Raw genomic sequence first — 16,187 nt, 5'->3', positions numbered from 1 at the left:
ACCTGATATGGCAGTCTAAGCACCATCTCAGTCAGCATCTGAGGGTAATCCTCGAAGACATCATTAGCATGTCCCTTAACATACTGACGCAGGAAGAAAGGCGACATGTCTGGGGGTGGGGATGTGGGGTGAGGCTTCAATAATTGTCCTGTAACTGCACTACCCTCCTCCTGAAAGAAAATGAAATTTCATAATAAAACAGGTAACACAGAAAGTAATGTAGAAGACTAAACAATGTATAAAGCACATAAGTAAATATCTTTATTTAACAGTAGATTTAAAAACTATTACAAGTGCACAGAGCTGTGTGCCTCTCAAATACATGTACATCTGTATATCAAGACTTAGTATTACTCACTTCTGTAGCTGAGTACTGTTTCCAGAATGGCAGCAGGTTTTGTAGAATAGTGAGGCAGTAAGGAATGGCTCCACTTGATATGAGGGCCGCTGCTGAAGCATTGCTGATGAAGGAGGAGGAAGACTGAAAACAAAATACAACACCATGTTAGTAAAATGGTAAAACAGAGATCAAAAGTATAAACTGATTGAATGTTTGATATTGATTACCTCCCCAGCAGGTTTATTTCCTGTTTTTGTTCTTGACAGTAGAACACTAAGCAGTCTCAGAAGGACAAGTTTGACTTCATAGCATTGATTTCTGATGGCAATCTGCTCCAAATCCTGTTAAAAAAAGAAAGTGCTAAGAAATGCAAAGAAGCAAGCACATACATGAAATATGTCTCAAATCTTTTCATTCAAATGAACAATGACATTTTAATGATTTTATGAAAAAATAAGCTAAGTTTGAACATTAGTCTTACTTTTCCAGTGAGGTCCAGTTCCTTGACAATGGCTGTTAACAGAGCATCCAGAGCTCCTTTGTCTTTTTCTTCCTCACTGTCCAGATCTGATGTCAGCATTAGTAAGACCTGGCAACAGGTACACATTTCTGTATTAACATTCCTGAACCAGTTTATATGACAGAATCAAACTTGTCAGATTAGACCACCTACCTGCATGTAAGGTATCACTCTAACACCTCCTACATTCCTCATCTCTGGCAGATATTGTAAAAGTCTCTCCATTATCATCAAGCGCAAATTATGCAGCCTGCAAAAAAAGATAATTCATATGTACATCCATTTATTTAACTGAACAATACAAATGCTTCATGTTACGTGTATCCTGTGTTTACCTGACTGAAGCATCATAGTCAGCGTCGACATCTGTGCCGTCTACTTCCTGTTGTAGGGAGCCACTTGGTATACCCACACTGCTAGTTTCACTCCTGGGTCCAAATGTGTTACTCTCCCTGTCTCTGTCTCCATAAGCACTGCTTCTGCCACTCACTATAATCAAAATTTTCAAAACATTAATAAAATATATTCCACCAATAATTAATTTAAAATAAATATATATTTCATATTTATATACAAATCTCACAGCTTTTACCTATAGATTCTATGGCACTTCCTCCACTCTCTGATCCTGCACTCCCAGCATGCTCTGCAGGAGAAGTACGGAGGGTAGATCCATCAGTGGCGGCATTACTCCCCATTTCATCATCACTGCCAGGAGCTGAGGCTGTCGTGTCTGACATTGGGCCCTCCTCAATAGATATGGCATTCTGCAGTGCAGACTGTCAAAAAAATTTATGATGTTGTAATTAAAAAAAAGTTAATGATGTTTTAATCAAGCTTGATAAAAGTCTATGCATTTTTCTATTAAAAGGCGAAGATTCAAATTTACCTGTACGTTGTTAAGTCCAAGTCCTTGCAAACCAAGAGAGTTACTATTTCCTGGCTACAAATGAAGATGAATAATTTCTATAATTCTGAATTGAAATTCAAAAAGTACAATGAATTTCCAACAGATAGTACTCTTATAAAATTTCTTTTTCAGCTTATATTTTCTCTAGGTATATATGCAGGTAAATCATTTCATAAAAATTTTGTACTAGTTTTTCATATTTAAATTACAGCAGTCCACTGTGAAGATTAATACCTGGTCTTGGAGGCTGAGTGCTATGGCCAGTTCTACCATTGTTTCATCATCAGCATCAGGTGGGATATCCACCATAGGAAAGTTACGACTGGCTAGCAGGGCCTCTAATGGTAACCGGTTACCTTCCTCTGGTTCAGGGTCACCTGGCTCAAGTACCATGGGCTCATCATGCTCCTACAATTACAGGTACATGTAGCAATTTATGCACATATTTTTTCAAGTATTAACATTACATATTTTCATACATGTTAATTTATATGCTGCAAACTGTCAACAATAGTCAGGGAGAGCAGTTTTTTCATGTTCAATTTTATTCTATTTCTATTACTTATTTGAATTATATTGCACATACATGTAATACATACCACAACTTCAAATTGTTCATCAGCATCGTCTACATCATTGTGTTCCTCTATCTCTACCGAGTGAGGAGGAACCACAGGCTCCACCACGTTCTGTACTGGTTTATCTCCCTTGTCATTGTCATCATCATCTTCATCGTCATCATCATCATCATCAGCTCCACCACCTACAAGTTTGATAAATTTTTTCCATTAACTCAATGTTCATAATGAATCTCCATGATCTTACATCCAATTTTTTCATGTATATATCAGAACCAATCTAATTTGTACAAGTCTCAGCCTACTGCTACAACTATAGTTTACATAAAATTAAGCCAAAAATCACTGCACTGTATCGAGTATCTAAAAAAAAATAATTTACGAAAAATTATATTAATAATTACAGTTTGTACTCAGATTACCTGGTGAATTACACCTAGGAGGAGATGGTATAAACACCCTCCTACGTCTGTGTCGGGGCCTCAGACAGCGAATCAGAGCCTGCTTACAGGAGAAACTGACCAGCTGGTCAGGACATAGTAACATCTTCACATACAGCTTAGTGGCCAGGGACACATGGTCAAAGTCACTGATAGCAAAGGCATGGATAATCTCCACCAGAGCCCCTACTGTGGCATCCACGTGGGCCAGGCCAGGGAGACACACGGGGGCCAGCATGGGGTTGGCAGGCTTAGCACTGTGTAAGGCCCAGAAAGCTTCCATTAACTGGGTCACAAAATGGGTCTTCTCTTTGGGGTCAAGGTCAGAGAGACTGGCAATAGATGGTGCTGGTTTCTCATCTTTTTCATCTTCTAAATCTGTGACTTCTAAAACTATATATATGAGAAAAAGACGTAAGATGACATTTCCACTAATATACAATGTGACATTTTAATGCTGATACTGTCATTTTTAGGGGCAGTTTACAATAAATAAGACACTTAAGTGATATGTTGAATATGGTTACTGTCTGAGCTGTTACCTTCTTCATCTTTGTTTCCTTTCTCAGCAAACTTGATGAGGTTGTTAGACCTGGATACAGCTACAGATCTGGCCGTCACCAGAAGTCTCTGGTAAGCCTCCACATCTAAAGCTTTGTCCTTGTTCAGACTGGCCATCACATGCTTCAGCTCAGCCTGGTCCTATAATTCATACAAAGATAACTATTTATGATACGAATAACAGAAAAAAGTGACAAAATTCACATATGCCTTCTTCTTACCATTCTTCATTAATGTGATATATATGGGCAGCGGAAAGGGCAAAAATTACCATAATGAGAAAACAAACAATTATTTTAATTTCAATGACCATAAAAACTTAACAAATGATATACAATGCATAATCAACAGACATTTTCGCAGAACAAATATACATTAAAGCAAAACCAACAACCACGTACGTAACAAACGTATATGAATGCAAAAACCAACGATCATCTTTGCAGTACAAATGTACATAAAAACATGACAAATGAAAAAAACTTAACAAACGTACAAGCGGTAAATCTAGTCTTCCCGACTCCGACGGTCCCGGATTATTTTTTTTTTGTCGGCGCACAGAAACTCTTCAAACTTCTCAGGCACATTTTCTTTTTAAATGAATTCAATAATATATAAAAACTTAAACAAATTTGCGTATTTATTACTGAATCAGCCGTATCATCTTCCAAAAAGCGGTAAATGTAGTACTCCGTTATTAATATGAAAACCAAAAACGGACATCGATACAGAGAGACGTTAGGTGTCGTAGATGGTAAAGGTGCATGGACACAGATTTGAAGTTAATATTTTCTGTATAAAATTACGACTTATATATTTTAATAGCATTTCACACAAAAATATATTAAATTCTCATTTCATCTAAAAGTTATTAAAACCTTCAAAATTTTAGACGGGTTTGATTGACACATCCTTGCATTCTCACAAATTTTAATTTTATTCTAATATTTAGGAAAAGTGGCAATCTTGTTTCAATAACTTTAAGATGAAATAAAATTAACTTCAAATCTGAAGATGGAATTAGTATTTCAGTAAAAATTGGTGGTGTTAATAAAAAAAATGAACATTTAAATTCTATAAAAATTCATAACATCAAAATGATTTGATTTCAAAAGAGATTTTTATCAAACATTTCATAAAAATAGCTAAATCTAACATTGTACTTTAGTAAAACCATGCAAAATGAAAGTATTGCATTGTTATACATTGATGTAGCATCGTTTTTGAAAGGAGGGGGTAACCAGAGAAAAAATTTCAATCCAGCTGAAAAAAGATTTTAAAAACTTCTTTCAGTACCAATTTTTTTTCTTAATATACATGTACTACATAACCCTTTTTTTTACCTTACTCTTAAAATTGGGAAATGTTGCTACGTGCCTGTCATATGATATTTCACTGTAATGTAAAGTTACATGTATCATAATAGATTCTTGTAATATTTAAAGAACTGGGGAAAACCAATTTATGTAATAACAACAACAACCAAGAAAAAATAAATAAATAAATAAATAATGACGAAACGGCCTTCAGGAGAATGAGATTTTTTTTTTGTTTTATGTAAATTACTTTCTTTCAATTGAAATTTTTAAGATAAATTAAAATTAAAAAAAGGAAAAAATTAAAGGAGGATCCGAGGTAGACCACATCTATGCAGTAGAGCCTAGGAACATAAACATGTTATGGCAAAGAGTTCTATACGAAAAAAAAATGTGTGGGGAATTTTTGATCATACAAATTTTCTGGCATGTAAATGAGGGTTTTCATTTATTAAAAAAATATACCTCAGTTTGTTGTTTTAATCGCGATTCTACGAAAACATCATTATCCTTTTTTTCAGTGGTTTTCGCATTTATAGCTGAGTACTAGATTTACCGCTTTTTGGTGATACTGCTGATTCAGTTATAAATACATAAATTTGTTTAAGTTTTTATATATTAATGAATTTATTTAAACCTAGAAATGTGCCTGAGAAGTGTGAAGAGTTTCTGTGAGCCGACAAAAAAGAAATCACCAAAATAAAAAAAAAATTCTGGGACCGTCGGGAGTCTGGAAGACTAGATTTACCGCTTGCACGTTTGTTAAGTTTTTTCGTTTGTCGTGTTTTATGTACGTTTGTACTGCAAAGATGATCGTTGGTTTTGCATTTATATATGTTTGTTACGTACGTGGTCGTTGGTTTTGCTTTAATGTATATTTGTTCTGCGAAAATGTCTGTTGATTATGCATTGTATATCATTTGTTAAGTTTTTATGGTCATTGAAATTAAAATAATTGTTTGTTTTCTCATTATGGTAATTTTTGCCCTTTCCGCTGCCCATAGGTATATATTTGAAATCTGTAGCTTGGAAATGCTCACCTTTTTACATTAAAATGAGAAAGCAAGAGACTGACTTCTATAAAGCAGCCTCAAGTTGTAGCAGAGTTTAATAAATAATTATGATAACATCATGTGTATTCAGTGTAATATGAATTTTGTGTTCGTAGTATGCTTTGAGGATAAGTGAGAGAGACAACTGTTGTATACAAATTGTACTTACAATGTAGACGTAGTAAGACCATGGAGTGAGTATAAACCAGTAATTACCTTGTGGTTGTAGTAAGCCTGTGAGGTTGGGAAGAGAGAGGCCAGTAATGACTTGGTATGGGACTGTACACTGTCTGGCATTGGTAGATTTAGGAGACTGGTAGCAATATCTAGTGTGTCAGTTCTCATCTCAGTTATACCCTGTCAACAGAAAAATCATTTTTTTTACATTTCCTAAGAGCCAAGAAAATGCTAATAAGTTACAGAAAGATTAATTTGAAATCAAACTGTAATAAAACAAAATGTGTTTGTGAAACACTATGCGCCCGGCGGCAACAAAGTTTAAAAAAACTATTTTCAGCAGATAAGTGAAAGTCAAGGTCACAAGGTCATTGACCTTGGTGTCATTTGAAGAACTTCATTAGTGGAGTATGCACACCAAATATGAAGTCTCTATTTCTCACGGTTCAAAAGTTATGGCGAAAATTGTGTAAAATCTATTTTTAGCATATAGGTTACAGTCAAGGTCACAAGGTCATTGACTTTGGTGTCATTTGAAAGAACATCATTGGTGGAGTAAGGATATCAAATATGTAGTCTCTATCTCTCATGGTTCAAAAGATATGGCAAAAATAAAAAAAAAAACTATTTTTAGCAAATAGGTCATAGTCAAGGTCAAAAGGTCATTGACCTTGGTGTCATTCGAAAGAACTTTACTGGTGGAGTATGCATACCAAATATGAAGTCTCTATCTTCGATAGTTCAAAAATTATGGCGAAGGTTAAAGTTGACAACAGACAGACAGACAAACAGACAAACAGACAAACAGATAAACAGACAAACAGACAGGACAAAAACAATATACGCCTCAGATCTATCGATCCGGGCGCATAAAAACAAACTTTACTGAAACTGTCATTCGACTTGGTATATTTATATATGTTTATCAAATGCATGTACATAAAAATAAGAATAACATCACCAATCAAATTTCGCTGAAGATTCAATAAAGGATTGTGCATATACATGTACATGTACAGTACCTTATCTTCCAAAGGGCATGCAGCAAAGGCTCCGTCTAACACCTCCAGGGCACTTCCTAACAGTCTGTCAGCTGAGGTGAGTGGGAGGGGGGCCGCTGAGGGGACCACCTCACTCTCCCCTGAAGTCATACCCCCCGAGGAGGACAGCGCCTTCTGAGTCTGGGACTCCAGGAACTCGTCAGGTTCCTCTGGCCAGCCAAAGGATTCCTTTGTCTTGACAAAAACTTTGATAAAGTCCACCATTGTCACTCCACCAGGATCCACACTGGCTCCAACTGGAAACAAGAATAGTATTGGTTATATAGTAAAATTCTCTTATTCTGTCATAAAATTTTTTTGATATGACTGTTAAAATTGCTTTAAAATCTAATTACAAGTACATGTATGCTGCAAAGTCTTACATCCAAAGATTTATTTAAAATTCTCATTCCTAGTCATTTTCTTACTATCAGTAGAAATGTACATCAAGACTACATCAAATTAGTTTCAGACTTACATACGTTTGAAAAATACATACAGAAAATTACTTACAATGGAGCGTGATTTTTTTGTCAGCAGTTAGAGATTCTTCTCTTGTGAAGGGCAAGTCAAACCATCTAGCCCTGGTAACTTTCACCTGGAAGGAATCATCAAATTGGATCATTAATCATCTGACCTTTCCTCTCAATATTCACGTCTTTGCTCATTCATAAAATTAAATCAATAAGCATACCTGCGTGGTTCTTCCAAAGACCTCTATATAAGATGGGGCTCTCTCAGTACTCTGGGTCCCCACCAACACGCGACATCCCACCATCACATTGGCAGAGTTTGTGTTACTGATCTCCACGGTAAACCCAAATGGCTGAAAATAAATTCAAAATACTCAGCACATTTACCAATTTACTGATTTGTAGTATCAGATACATGTTCCACATGTTCTTAAATTTGTTCACATATTGATTGTAAAAATAATCAGTGTGAATTTCATTTCTTTCATACCTTTGTGCTTGCAACATACATCCCAATAGTGTTAAGCCTATGTTTTATCTGTTGAGCATTGTAAATCTGTAGCAAATCATTTCCACCAAACTATCAAGATAAATCAGAGCATAAATAAGCATATCAAATCAATCTTCCATATATGTAGATGAATTTGTGTTACAAACTTTCTTTTTTATTAATTAACAAATTAGCCCAATCTACCTCTATATCATTACTCTGCTGACAGTGCTCAAAGAAATCAATGGGAAAGGAAACTGATCCAGTGGGTCTACCTATTATCAAATAAAACACATTACATAGTCAAAACCTTACTTCAAAATTCAATCAATTCTGTTTCAGTTGTATTAAAAATTAACAGTACTTTTAAGATACCACACATTACCTGACTTGGTAGATCTCTTTTTCTTGATTGGTTTGAGGACAGAAATGGGACTCTGGGGCTGTAGATAGGGGGACAGCCAGAAATTTGTGGTGTTGACATTGGCCATGTATATTCTTAGGCTTCCATCTTCACAGAGCAAAATCATAGTGGTTCTGTGTTGCTAAAAGTAACAGAATTTTCAAATAACTAAAGGCTTACAGAATATTCATTCTGCAAATAAAATGCCTCTCTGATTCTTCTTTTCTATAATCAAATTGATTATCTGGACACATTAACATTTCACAGAAACAAAATCCCAAAAGTCATCTGTACACATATGCAATAATCATACCTGATCTGAATTGGAAGCAGTATGTCTTATAGCAACAACATCTTGAATCTGAAATAAAAAATTTTGAATTACATGTATTGCATTTATTCCAAGTCTGCTTTTTTTTTTAATTATTATTAACTTTGTTTGTTAGCAAGAAATGCTTTATCTTAATTAATCAATGCATTTGAAATATTTGAAGAAGGAATGAAGTTGTATTACACAATACCTTTGCTTTGGCGGGGACAACTTTGATTTCCTGAACCATGATGCTGTCCAGCTGTATCATGAGAACCACAGGGTTGTTGGAGGTCTGGGTCATGCTGTACATCAGACCCGTATGACCTGGGACCTCGGACCACTGGACCAAGGGCTGGACAGAAGTACTCCCCTTTGAGGTCCCATTTCTGAAAGTCAAATATAATGTTGTAAATGAAAACCTCAACATAAATCAAATGCTCATCTTATATCATTTTAATTTTTCTGAAAATATCAAAAAACTTACGCTTTGAGAGTAATTGGAAATAGCATTGGAGTCTTAGACAAATCCTTGGAAACTGTTGCAGCAAAACTCTTTCCTGATCAGGAAAAAAGTTGAAGATTTTAGTATGTAGTTTCATATATATATAACTTCTTTTCTATATTTCAAATCTTAATGAGGTCAAGTCTAATTCGAGTGCGCATGACTTTTGCGCACCTTTTTAATTTCACGCAGTCATAAGTGCGACAGTACACCTTTCCAAAATATTGTGATTTAAATTTAAAATTGACATTATCTGAAACATCCACTGGTCTAAAAATGTGATTTTACTACAATAATTGGGAAAAAAAGCTGAAATGGCTCTAACGACGTCACTGTTTTCCGATTTCGTAAGCAATGCATGAAGCTGAAGAATGGTAACAACTTGCTTACATGTTCGTAGACGTCCATGGATATTTTACTAAAACCTGATGAAAGACCATCAGAAGAAACATAGCAGCAATCTAAATATTGCAATTTTTTTTACACCAGAAAATATCTGTCCTGATAATTCATGTGCACCAGTATGTATTTATACCACAATATGGCAATTTTAGAGGTATTTGACATCGAAAAAATAAACTTTATAATTAAGACCCAGACCAATCTATATGGTCAACTTTTTTGAAATTTCACAATTTGGTGACTTTTTTAAAATAACTTTCATCTACTTGACTGAGGAAGAAATCTCTAGGACAGAAATACAAAAAATTTGGAAAAGATGTGATAAATTGGCACTTTCCCCACAAATTCCCATAGGGTCCAATAGTAAAATTTGACAACTTATGAGATGACCCCAAAAGAAATCGGGGTGGTAAGCATTTGTTTTTTTAATCTTAAAACAATAAATATAACAGTAAAAATTAATCAACAAAAAATTATCGCAAACCCTGGGGTAGAAATAATTAGACTCGGCCTTGTTAAAAGTATACAGTCCCATTACCTTGAGTATAGCTGAAGAAGATCAACTGGAGAGCATGTGAGTAGTAAACAGACACACCCCCTCCTGCCACCAAATTGTTCACTTCCTGTTAAAAAGTAAATGAAATGCAAGGTTGAAATCTTCATAAAAACAGGTCCATGGTGATACAGTGTAATTCAAACTTTAATATCAGTTACATTGTAAATTCCTCGCTCATTATTATCATACATGTATTTAATCAATGAACAATCTAACCATGCTCACAATGGTTTTCAACATTTGTTTTTTTACAGGAATAATGTTGTTAACATCTGTTATACCTTTAAATCTGAATGTTCAACATCCATGACATTGGTAATATAGAACGGTCCATTCTTGGCACTGCTACTTTCATCCATGATCTGTGTGTATATATATCCACTAGATGCCATCAACACCATGTAGCGGCCTTCTTCTGTGCATATAAATGTGGCATCACGAATCTTACCACTTGGCAGCAAAAAGTAGTACTGGGGGCTGAGTGCATCCACACTTAGGTTATAAATCTGTAAAACAGATTAAAGTAAAGATCTAATAAAATTCTTAACATAGTTAAAATATTAAAAGAGAATGTTTCAAGTCCAACTCTTGCTGTATATTACCTTGACAAAATCTGCTGTAACAATGGCTAGCTCAGTCTGGGTGCCTGGCAGCCATATAGGTTTGATGATAAAGTTTCCTGAAGTCAGAGTTGGGTGGAGGACAAGGTGATCTGACACTTGTCCAGAGCTGGTGAATGTCAAAACATGACAGTCCTACAAAAACAATGTTTCTGACTGAATGCAATTCTCTACCGAAAAGTTAATTTTCTTTTACAGTGATGTGCCATAAGTGTTCGTCCAAATTCAATTTTCATTACGTCACTTTACATTTTCACATAACTTCGTCGACGCTGTATCTTTTAACCATGGCGTCAATGTTGAATAAATAAGTATATATTTATAGCATATCCACGTGACTGTCACGTGTCACAATTACGTAGCAAAATTATTTTCGTCTGCTGTGTATTTCCCCTGTAAACAAAATGGCTACCGTGCGTAAAGAATTGAGTACTGATGTTAAAGAAGTCATCGTTTCTCTTTACCTGTCTGGATTAAAACATTCAGAAATAGCAAGGAGATTACAAATTCCCCGGTCTACAATAACTTCTGTAGTTGACCGGTATCGCAAGCGAGGAAGTGTAGAAAACATACCGAGGAAAGGGAAGCAGGCAAAGCTAAGTGACAGAGACAGTCGCAGCATTTTAAGGTTGGTGAAAGAAAACAGAAAGAGAAAATTATCAGACATAACAGCCTTATTCAATGAAAATAGAGACTCTGCTATATCTAAACGGACAGTTCAGCGAAATTTGTACAAACAGGGGTATTTTAGAAGAGTTGTTCGAAAGCGCATAAGAATTCGCGAAGTGAACAGAAAAGCACGGCTCTCCTGGTGTAGAGGAAACAGATACAAAACTATAGATAATTATTGGAACAGGGTCATCTTTAGTGATGAGTGCAAAGTGGACGTTGGGACTGATAACCGTGTTTTTATATGGAGAAAGGTGGGCGAAGAGTGGATGCCATGTTGTCTCTCACAACCTCCAACACCGAAGTTTAGTTTAATGATATGGGGCTGCATCACTTTCAACAGTGTAGGGACTGTGACTGTTGTAGATGGTAACATTAATGCTAGAAAATACATTGATATAATTGAAGATCAACTTTGGCCAGTCATAGCACGCCATTTTCCTCGAAATAACTATATATTTCAAGATGACAACGCCCCTATTCACAGAGCCCGAGTAGTTCAAGAATATAAATTACAGAATAATATTCATTCAATGGTTTGGCCCGCTCAGAGTCCTGATTTGAACATTATTGAAAATATCTGGTTGAGACTGAAAAGAGAACTGAAAAACGGCAACGAAATATTCTTGTGTAAAAATCAGCTGGAGGCAGCCATTCGACGTATCTGGATAAACATCCCAATTTATTATGTTCAGGGCTTATACAGGTCGATCCCAAGACGAATACAGAAAGTTCTGAGGTCAAAAGGCTATATAACAAAGTATTAAGGTAAGAAAAAATATTTTATAATTTTATTTCTGTGTTTTATTTTTCCGAAGCGTTTCGTTACATGTACTACAGCGGCCATTTTGAATTTGGACGAACACTTATGGCACATCACTGTACCTTAATAATCACTGCTTCTATTAAAACAAAGTAAATGTACTTAATACAGATCTTTGAAAAAATACCTTTCTTCTACTTTATTATTACCATTTCTTTATCTTTAGTATTACCTTCAATCCAGTAACTGCTAGGTAATCTTCATTACAAGGATTTCCCATGATAGACAACACAGTGAATGGGATAGGAGCTGATGCCAGTCTCTGAAAGACAAGTAGACCAACTCAAAATCTCTTAGACTTCCCTTTCCCAAAATAAAAAAAATAACTTTTGCTTTCAATTTGACATCATTGCTGCAGAGATACATGTACTTCCATTTTTCAAAAGAACTATATTTTCTGAGTACAAGTATATTATTCATTGAATTGTCATAGAATTAAGAATTTCTCATTGATCAGTGTATTGTATAATTTACCGTCAATGTGAGTTTCTTTTTGCTGGAGTCGGCCTGTTTAAGCAGGGCTGACAGCTGTAGGATTGTGATCTTCCCTTTCTCGTGACTGACAGCCAGGTGTTGTCTCTTGCCGTGGGGAGAAGCTAACACACACATGGCCACCCTTCTCAGATAGTGAGAATTGATCAGCTGTCTTATCTGCTGTCCTTGGTCCCCACTGTAGTTCATCCTCACATTCTCAAACGCTCCCTCTTGAGAGCCAAGGGTCACAGTCTACAATTGCATACAATGTGGATCATTTCATCTGCACTGAAATGTCAGTTTTCACTGCACCATTATATGAAATTCATTCAACTGCCATTTTATCTATAATATAGATCTGAGCTATATGCAATGTAGTAATAGTAATAAAACAAACTTTTTCAGAGCCAACAGAACTTTAGGCTCCACATTTCTTTTTGCACAGATAAGTTGTTCAACTTTTCTTTGAGAAATGGTTTATTTTAAAATTGCAAGTTCATGCACGCATTAAATTCAAGTGAAATCTTATAATACATGTTTATCTACTCCTGGGTTATTCAAATGCCTTTTACTTATCCTTATGAGAGGAAATATTGTGTAACACTTACCATCAGTTCGTCGGTGTGCTGTGTGAGTTTGGGGGTGTTGTGGAGGCTATACAGAGCTTTCTGGGCCCTCTGTGTGCTCCCCATGGGGGACACCTTCAAATAATTCTCCGTCAGGGATGGTAGTATTGTCTTCAACATATCAAGGACCACCCCTACAGTCTCACTGGAGTCCTACAATAAAACATGCAAATTACTTCACTGTAAATGTTAAGAATCTGAACTGAAATTATTTTTTAATGTACATCACAAATATTTTTAAAACTTAAAGGACTGTAATGTTGGGAAAAAAATGTTTTTAAGTCAGTTACATTGAACTTTGGCAGAAAGCAAAATCTTGAGAGACACATGACACAGGAATATTTTCCCTTTGAAATTTAATCATCCTACCAGATATCCAATGAGAAGATCTCTGCATCCCTCTAGCTGTTTTCCCAGGAGTTCCCTGGTCTTGTTGGCCAGTTCTATGGCTTTGTTGTCCGCCTTGGTGTTTTCTGTGGGACAGGGAGAGGACAGTCTTCTCCTGAGACTGCTCTGTAACATGGTGTCCATAGAGAAAGGGGACTGTCCAGCTATACTGTCATTACAATCCATAGCACTCTGTGGGACTCTCTTAACTAATGCCTACATAAAACAATACATGTCTTATGACTTACCCATAAAAGAAATCAAGTTACTTACAGTATTATTGCAATATGTGGCTTTATATTTAATGTTCACATATTTGTAATTGAATCATTCAAGATTGTATTCAAATCTGTATAATATCATTTTTTTGAAATTTTTCTCAATTTACCTGAATCAAAAAGCACCCAAAAATATGATGATATAAACTGCCTTTTAAACAGTATCCAAGTGTTCAATACATGAAAAGCTGTCATTTCAACAATGAATGAAATTTGAACCCCATGCATTATTTGGCATTCTTCAAAATGAGGCTGTCAAAGGAAATGTATGAACTACCTTACAACTTCCATCCTCTTTTGCGCCACAATCACAGAAAAAGGAGCCAAACTTGGCGTAGGTCAGGTCATGATCTTTGTGGCAGACTTTGGCACACACAGTACACACACCTACACCATCCACCATCTTACACGTGTGACAGTGGTACCTAGTCAAATGTAATGGATAATTGTTAAGCTTCATTTCTTCATCATTTACAAGAATTTTGTACAAAATAAGCAAAAACTTTTAAATACATGACTGTTTCAAAAACTTAATAGAAATTCTTACCAGTGCTGGTTCATAAATTCTTTCTGGGTTATGGTGAAAGTACAGAGTTTGTTGTTCAATGACTCCTCATCCTGCAACAATACAACAAAATTAAAAATTTTCTGACAGTGAATTGAGATCTTACAAACTTATCAGTGGTATTTTTTGACTAGTTTAATCATTAACTAGAACTGTCCAAATGGGACAAAATACCCCCCGCTGGGTTTTTTTCAGAAGTAAGTTTTTCCATAATAAAGACTTGTATCACACATGAATAATGAAATTTTTATTCCAGTGACCTTGAACTTCCCTAAATGACCTTGGGTCAAGGTCATGACACACCCTTGGGTCATGGGCAATCTTTGTGTGAAATGAGAACCTACCAAGTTTATCCATAAGAAAGATATGGACCGGAAACGAATTATAAACTTTTTCTTCCAGTGACCTTGAACTTCCCCAAATGACCTTGGGTCAAGGTCATGATACACCCTTAGGTCATGGGCAATCTTTGTGTGGAGTAGTAGTTTCTAATGTCCCTCCGCAAGAAAGATATGGACTGGACACATTTGTACAGATAGACGGACAGACAGACAGACGGACAAGGTGATTCCTATATACCCCCCAAACTTCGTTTGCGGGGGATATAATTAAGTTCCTGTTATCACAGAGAAAAAAAATTACAAATGGAATTATTGAGTGATACACTGCCATGTAGGATTAAGCTACCATAATGCATAGGGGTATCAAGTTTTAGTTTACAATCTTTGTAGTGGAAAATACAATGTATCTTGAAAGTTAAATTTTCTTCTTTGAAACAGTGCTCTAAACATAAAAGTAGAATTTGAATATGAAACTATACATTTATGTTTGAAAGAGGTAGAGGCATCTTTTAAAACTATAAATATCATGTCATTAAAACCCAGCCTTCTCCCTACAAAAGAGAACCATTTGAAGAGGTCAGGTTTGGTATTCATGATATGAATCCATAATTGCTACATACACACTCAAATGAGCTCTGTAGCTCACGTCTAACAAATATCACAAAACTAAAACTTTGTCTTCAAAATACATGGATAACATGCACAGATCTATAACAGGGATTGGGGGTTTCTCTCCATCCCACAAGTTTGATATGCTAAAAAGTCCTGGACCCATACCTGCATCATTTGTTCATATACATATATTTTGTTATTGTAGTAAGGAATAATTATATGATATATATGTTTAATTTTGTAACAGAGTGATAGTCAGAGCAGTGCAGTTTGTAGTCAAGGTTCTAATTGGAGTCAGGAAGAGGAAGCCCTACCCCTTCATGAAATTCAGTTGACTGATGTGAACACAGCTATTAACATCCTAGGCCAGGGTCAAATTAGTCCATTGCGATCAAGACTCAATACAGAATTGATGAATACTAAAGAACGAACTCTAAGGTAAACAAGATATGTTTGTAAAACACTTATAAAACACTTATGCCCCCCACCCCACAAATTGGAATTTTTCTAAGTCCAAGGGGCATAAATCTGTCAAAAATGGTGCTATTGTACCAAAAAAGAACTTGACCTAGATATTCATCTGATGAACCTGTATACCAGATTTCATTTCAGTATGTGCAACGGTTGTGAAGAAAATGAACGGAAACTAAATGGGCCGACCGACAGACAGCAGCAAAGCAATATGCCCTCCTTTCTTTGAAGGGGGGAATAATTAATCA

At 35.7% G+C, this 16,187-nt stretch overlaps 1 protein-coding gene across 1 annotated transcript in view; it reads right to left on the bottom strand.

Moving 5' to 3' along the window:
• LOC134283854 (E3 ubiquitin-protein ligase UBR4-like) overlaps nucleotides 1–14,568 on the bottom strand; it is a gene marked incomplete at its 5' end in the record, with an annotated part of 34,415 nt that extends 19,847 nt beyond the window's left edge. Inside the window, 31 exons of the mRNA XM_062766369.1 lie at nucleotides 3–170; nucleotides 359–481; nucleotides 568–681; nucleotides 822–929; nucleotides 1,014–1,110; nucleotides 1,196–1,349; nucleotides 1,453–1,639; nucleotides 1,750–1,803; nucleotides 2,005–2,178; nucleotides 2,370–2,533; nucleotides 2,771–3,181; nucleotides 3,331–3,490; nucleotides 5,934–6,074; nucleotides 6,917–7,191; nucleotides 7,448–7,532; nucleotides 7,629–7,760; nucleotides 7,898–7,987; nucleotides 8,102–8,172; nucleotides 8,283–8,442; nucleotides 8,614–8,661; nucleotides 8,822–8,999; nucleotides 9,098–9,170; nucleotides 10,056–10,140; nucleotides 10,355–10,579; nucleotides 10,676–10,828; nucleotides 12,358–12,447; nucleotides 12,660–12,911; nucleotides 13,268–13,438; nucleotides 13,655–13,888; nucleotides 14,228–14,375; nucleotides 14,498–14,568. Of these exons, the coding sequence (XP_062622353.1) occupies nucleotides 3–170; nucleotides 359–481; nucleotides 568–681; nucleotides 822–929; nucleotides 1,014–1,110; nucleotides 1,196–1,349; nucleotides 1,453–1,639; nucleotides 1,750–1,803; nucleotides 2,005–2,178; nucleotides 2,370–2,533; nucleotides 2,771–3,181; nucleotides 3,331–3,490; nucleotides 5,934–6,074; nucleotides 6,917–7,191; nucleotides 7,448–7,532; nucleotides 7,629–7,760; nucleotides 7,898–7,987; nucleotides 8,102–8,172; nucleotides 8,283–8,442; nucleotides 8,614–8,661; nucleotides 8,822–8,999; nucleotides 9,098–9,170; nucleotides 10,056–10,140; nucleotides 10,355–10,579; nucleotides 10,676–10,828; nucleotides 12,358–12,447; nucleotides 12,660–12,911; nucleotides 13,268–13,438; nucleotides 13,655–13,888; nucleotides 14,228–14,375; nucleotides 14,498–14,568 (4,596 nt within the window). The remainder of the gene's footprint in view (nucleotides 1–2; nucleotides 171–358; nucleotides 482–567; nucleotides 682–821; nucleotides 930–1,013; nucleotides 1,111–1,195; nucleotides 1,350–1,452; nucleotides 1,640–1,749; nucleotides 1,804–2,004; nucleotides 2,179–2,369; nucleotides 2,534–2,770; nucleotides 3,182–3,330; nucleotides 3,491–5,933; nucleotides 6,075–6,916; nucleotides 7,192–7,447; nucleotides 7,533–7,628; nucleotides 7,761–7,897; nucleotides 7,988–8,101; nucleotides 8,173–8,282; nucleotides 8,443–8,613; nucleotides 8,662–8,821; nucleotides 9,000–9,097; nucleotides 9,171–10,055; nucleotides 10,141–10,354; nucleotides 10,580–10,675; nucleotides 10,829–12,357; nucleotides 12,448–12,659; nucleotides 12,912–13,267; nucleotides 13,439–13,654; nucleotides 13,889–14,227; nucleotides 14,376–14,497) is intronic.
• Nucleotides 14,569–16,187: the final 1,619 nt, after the last annotated feature.

This window comes from Saccostrea cucullata, unplaced genomic scaffold (genome assembly GCF_032062105.1).
Source record: "Saccostrea cucullata isolate Sc308-1 unplaced genomic scaffold, CSIRO_AGI_Scuc_v1 ctg852, whole genome shotgun sequence".
Classification (NCBI taxonomy): domain Eukaryota; kingdom Metazoa; phylum Mollusca; class Bivalvia; order Ostreida; family Ostreidae; genus Saccostrea; species Saccostrea cuccullata.
The sequence above is the reverse complement of the archived record's forward strand: the minus strand, read 5'-3'. Positions and strand labels throughout refer to the sequence as shown.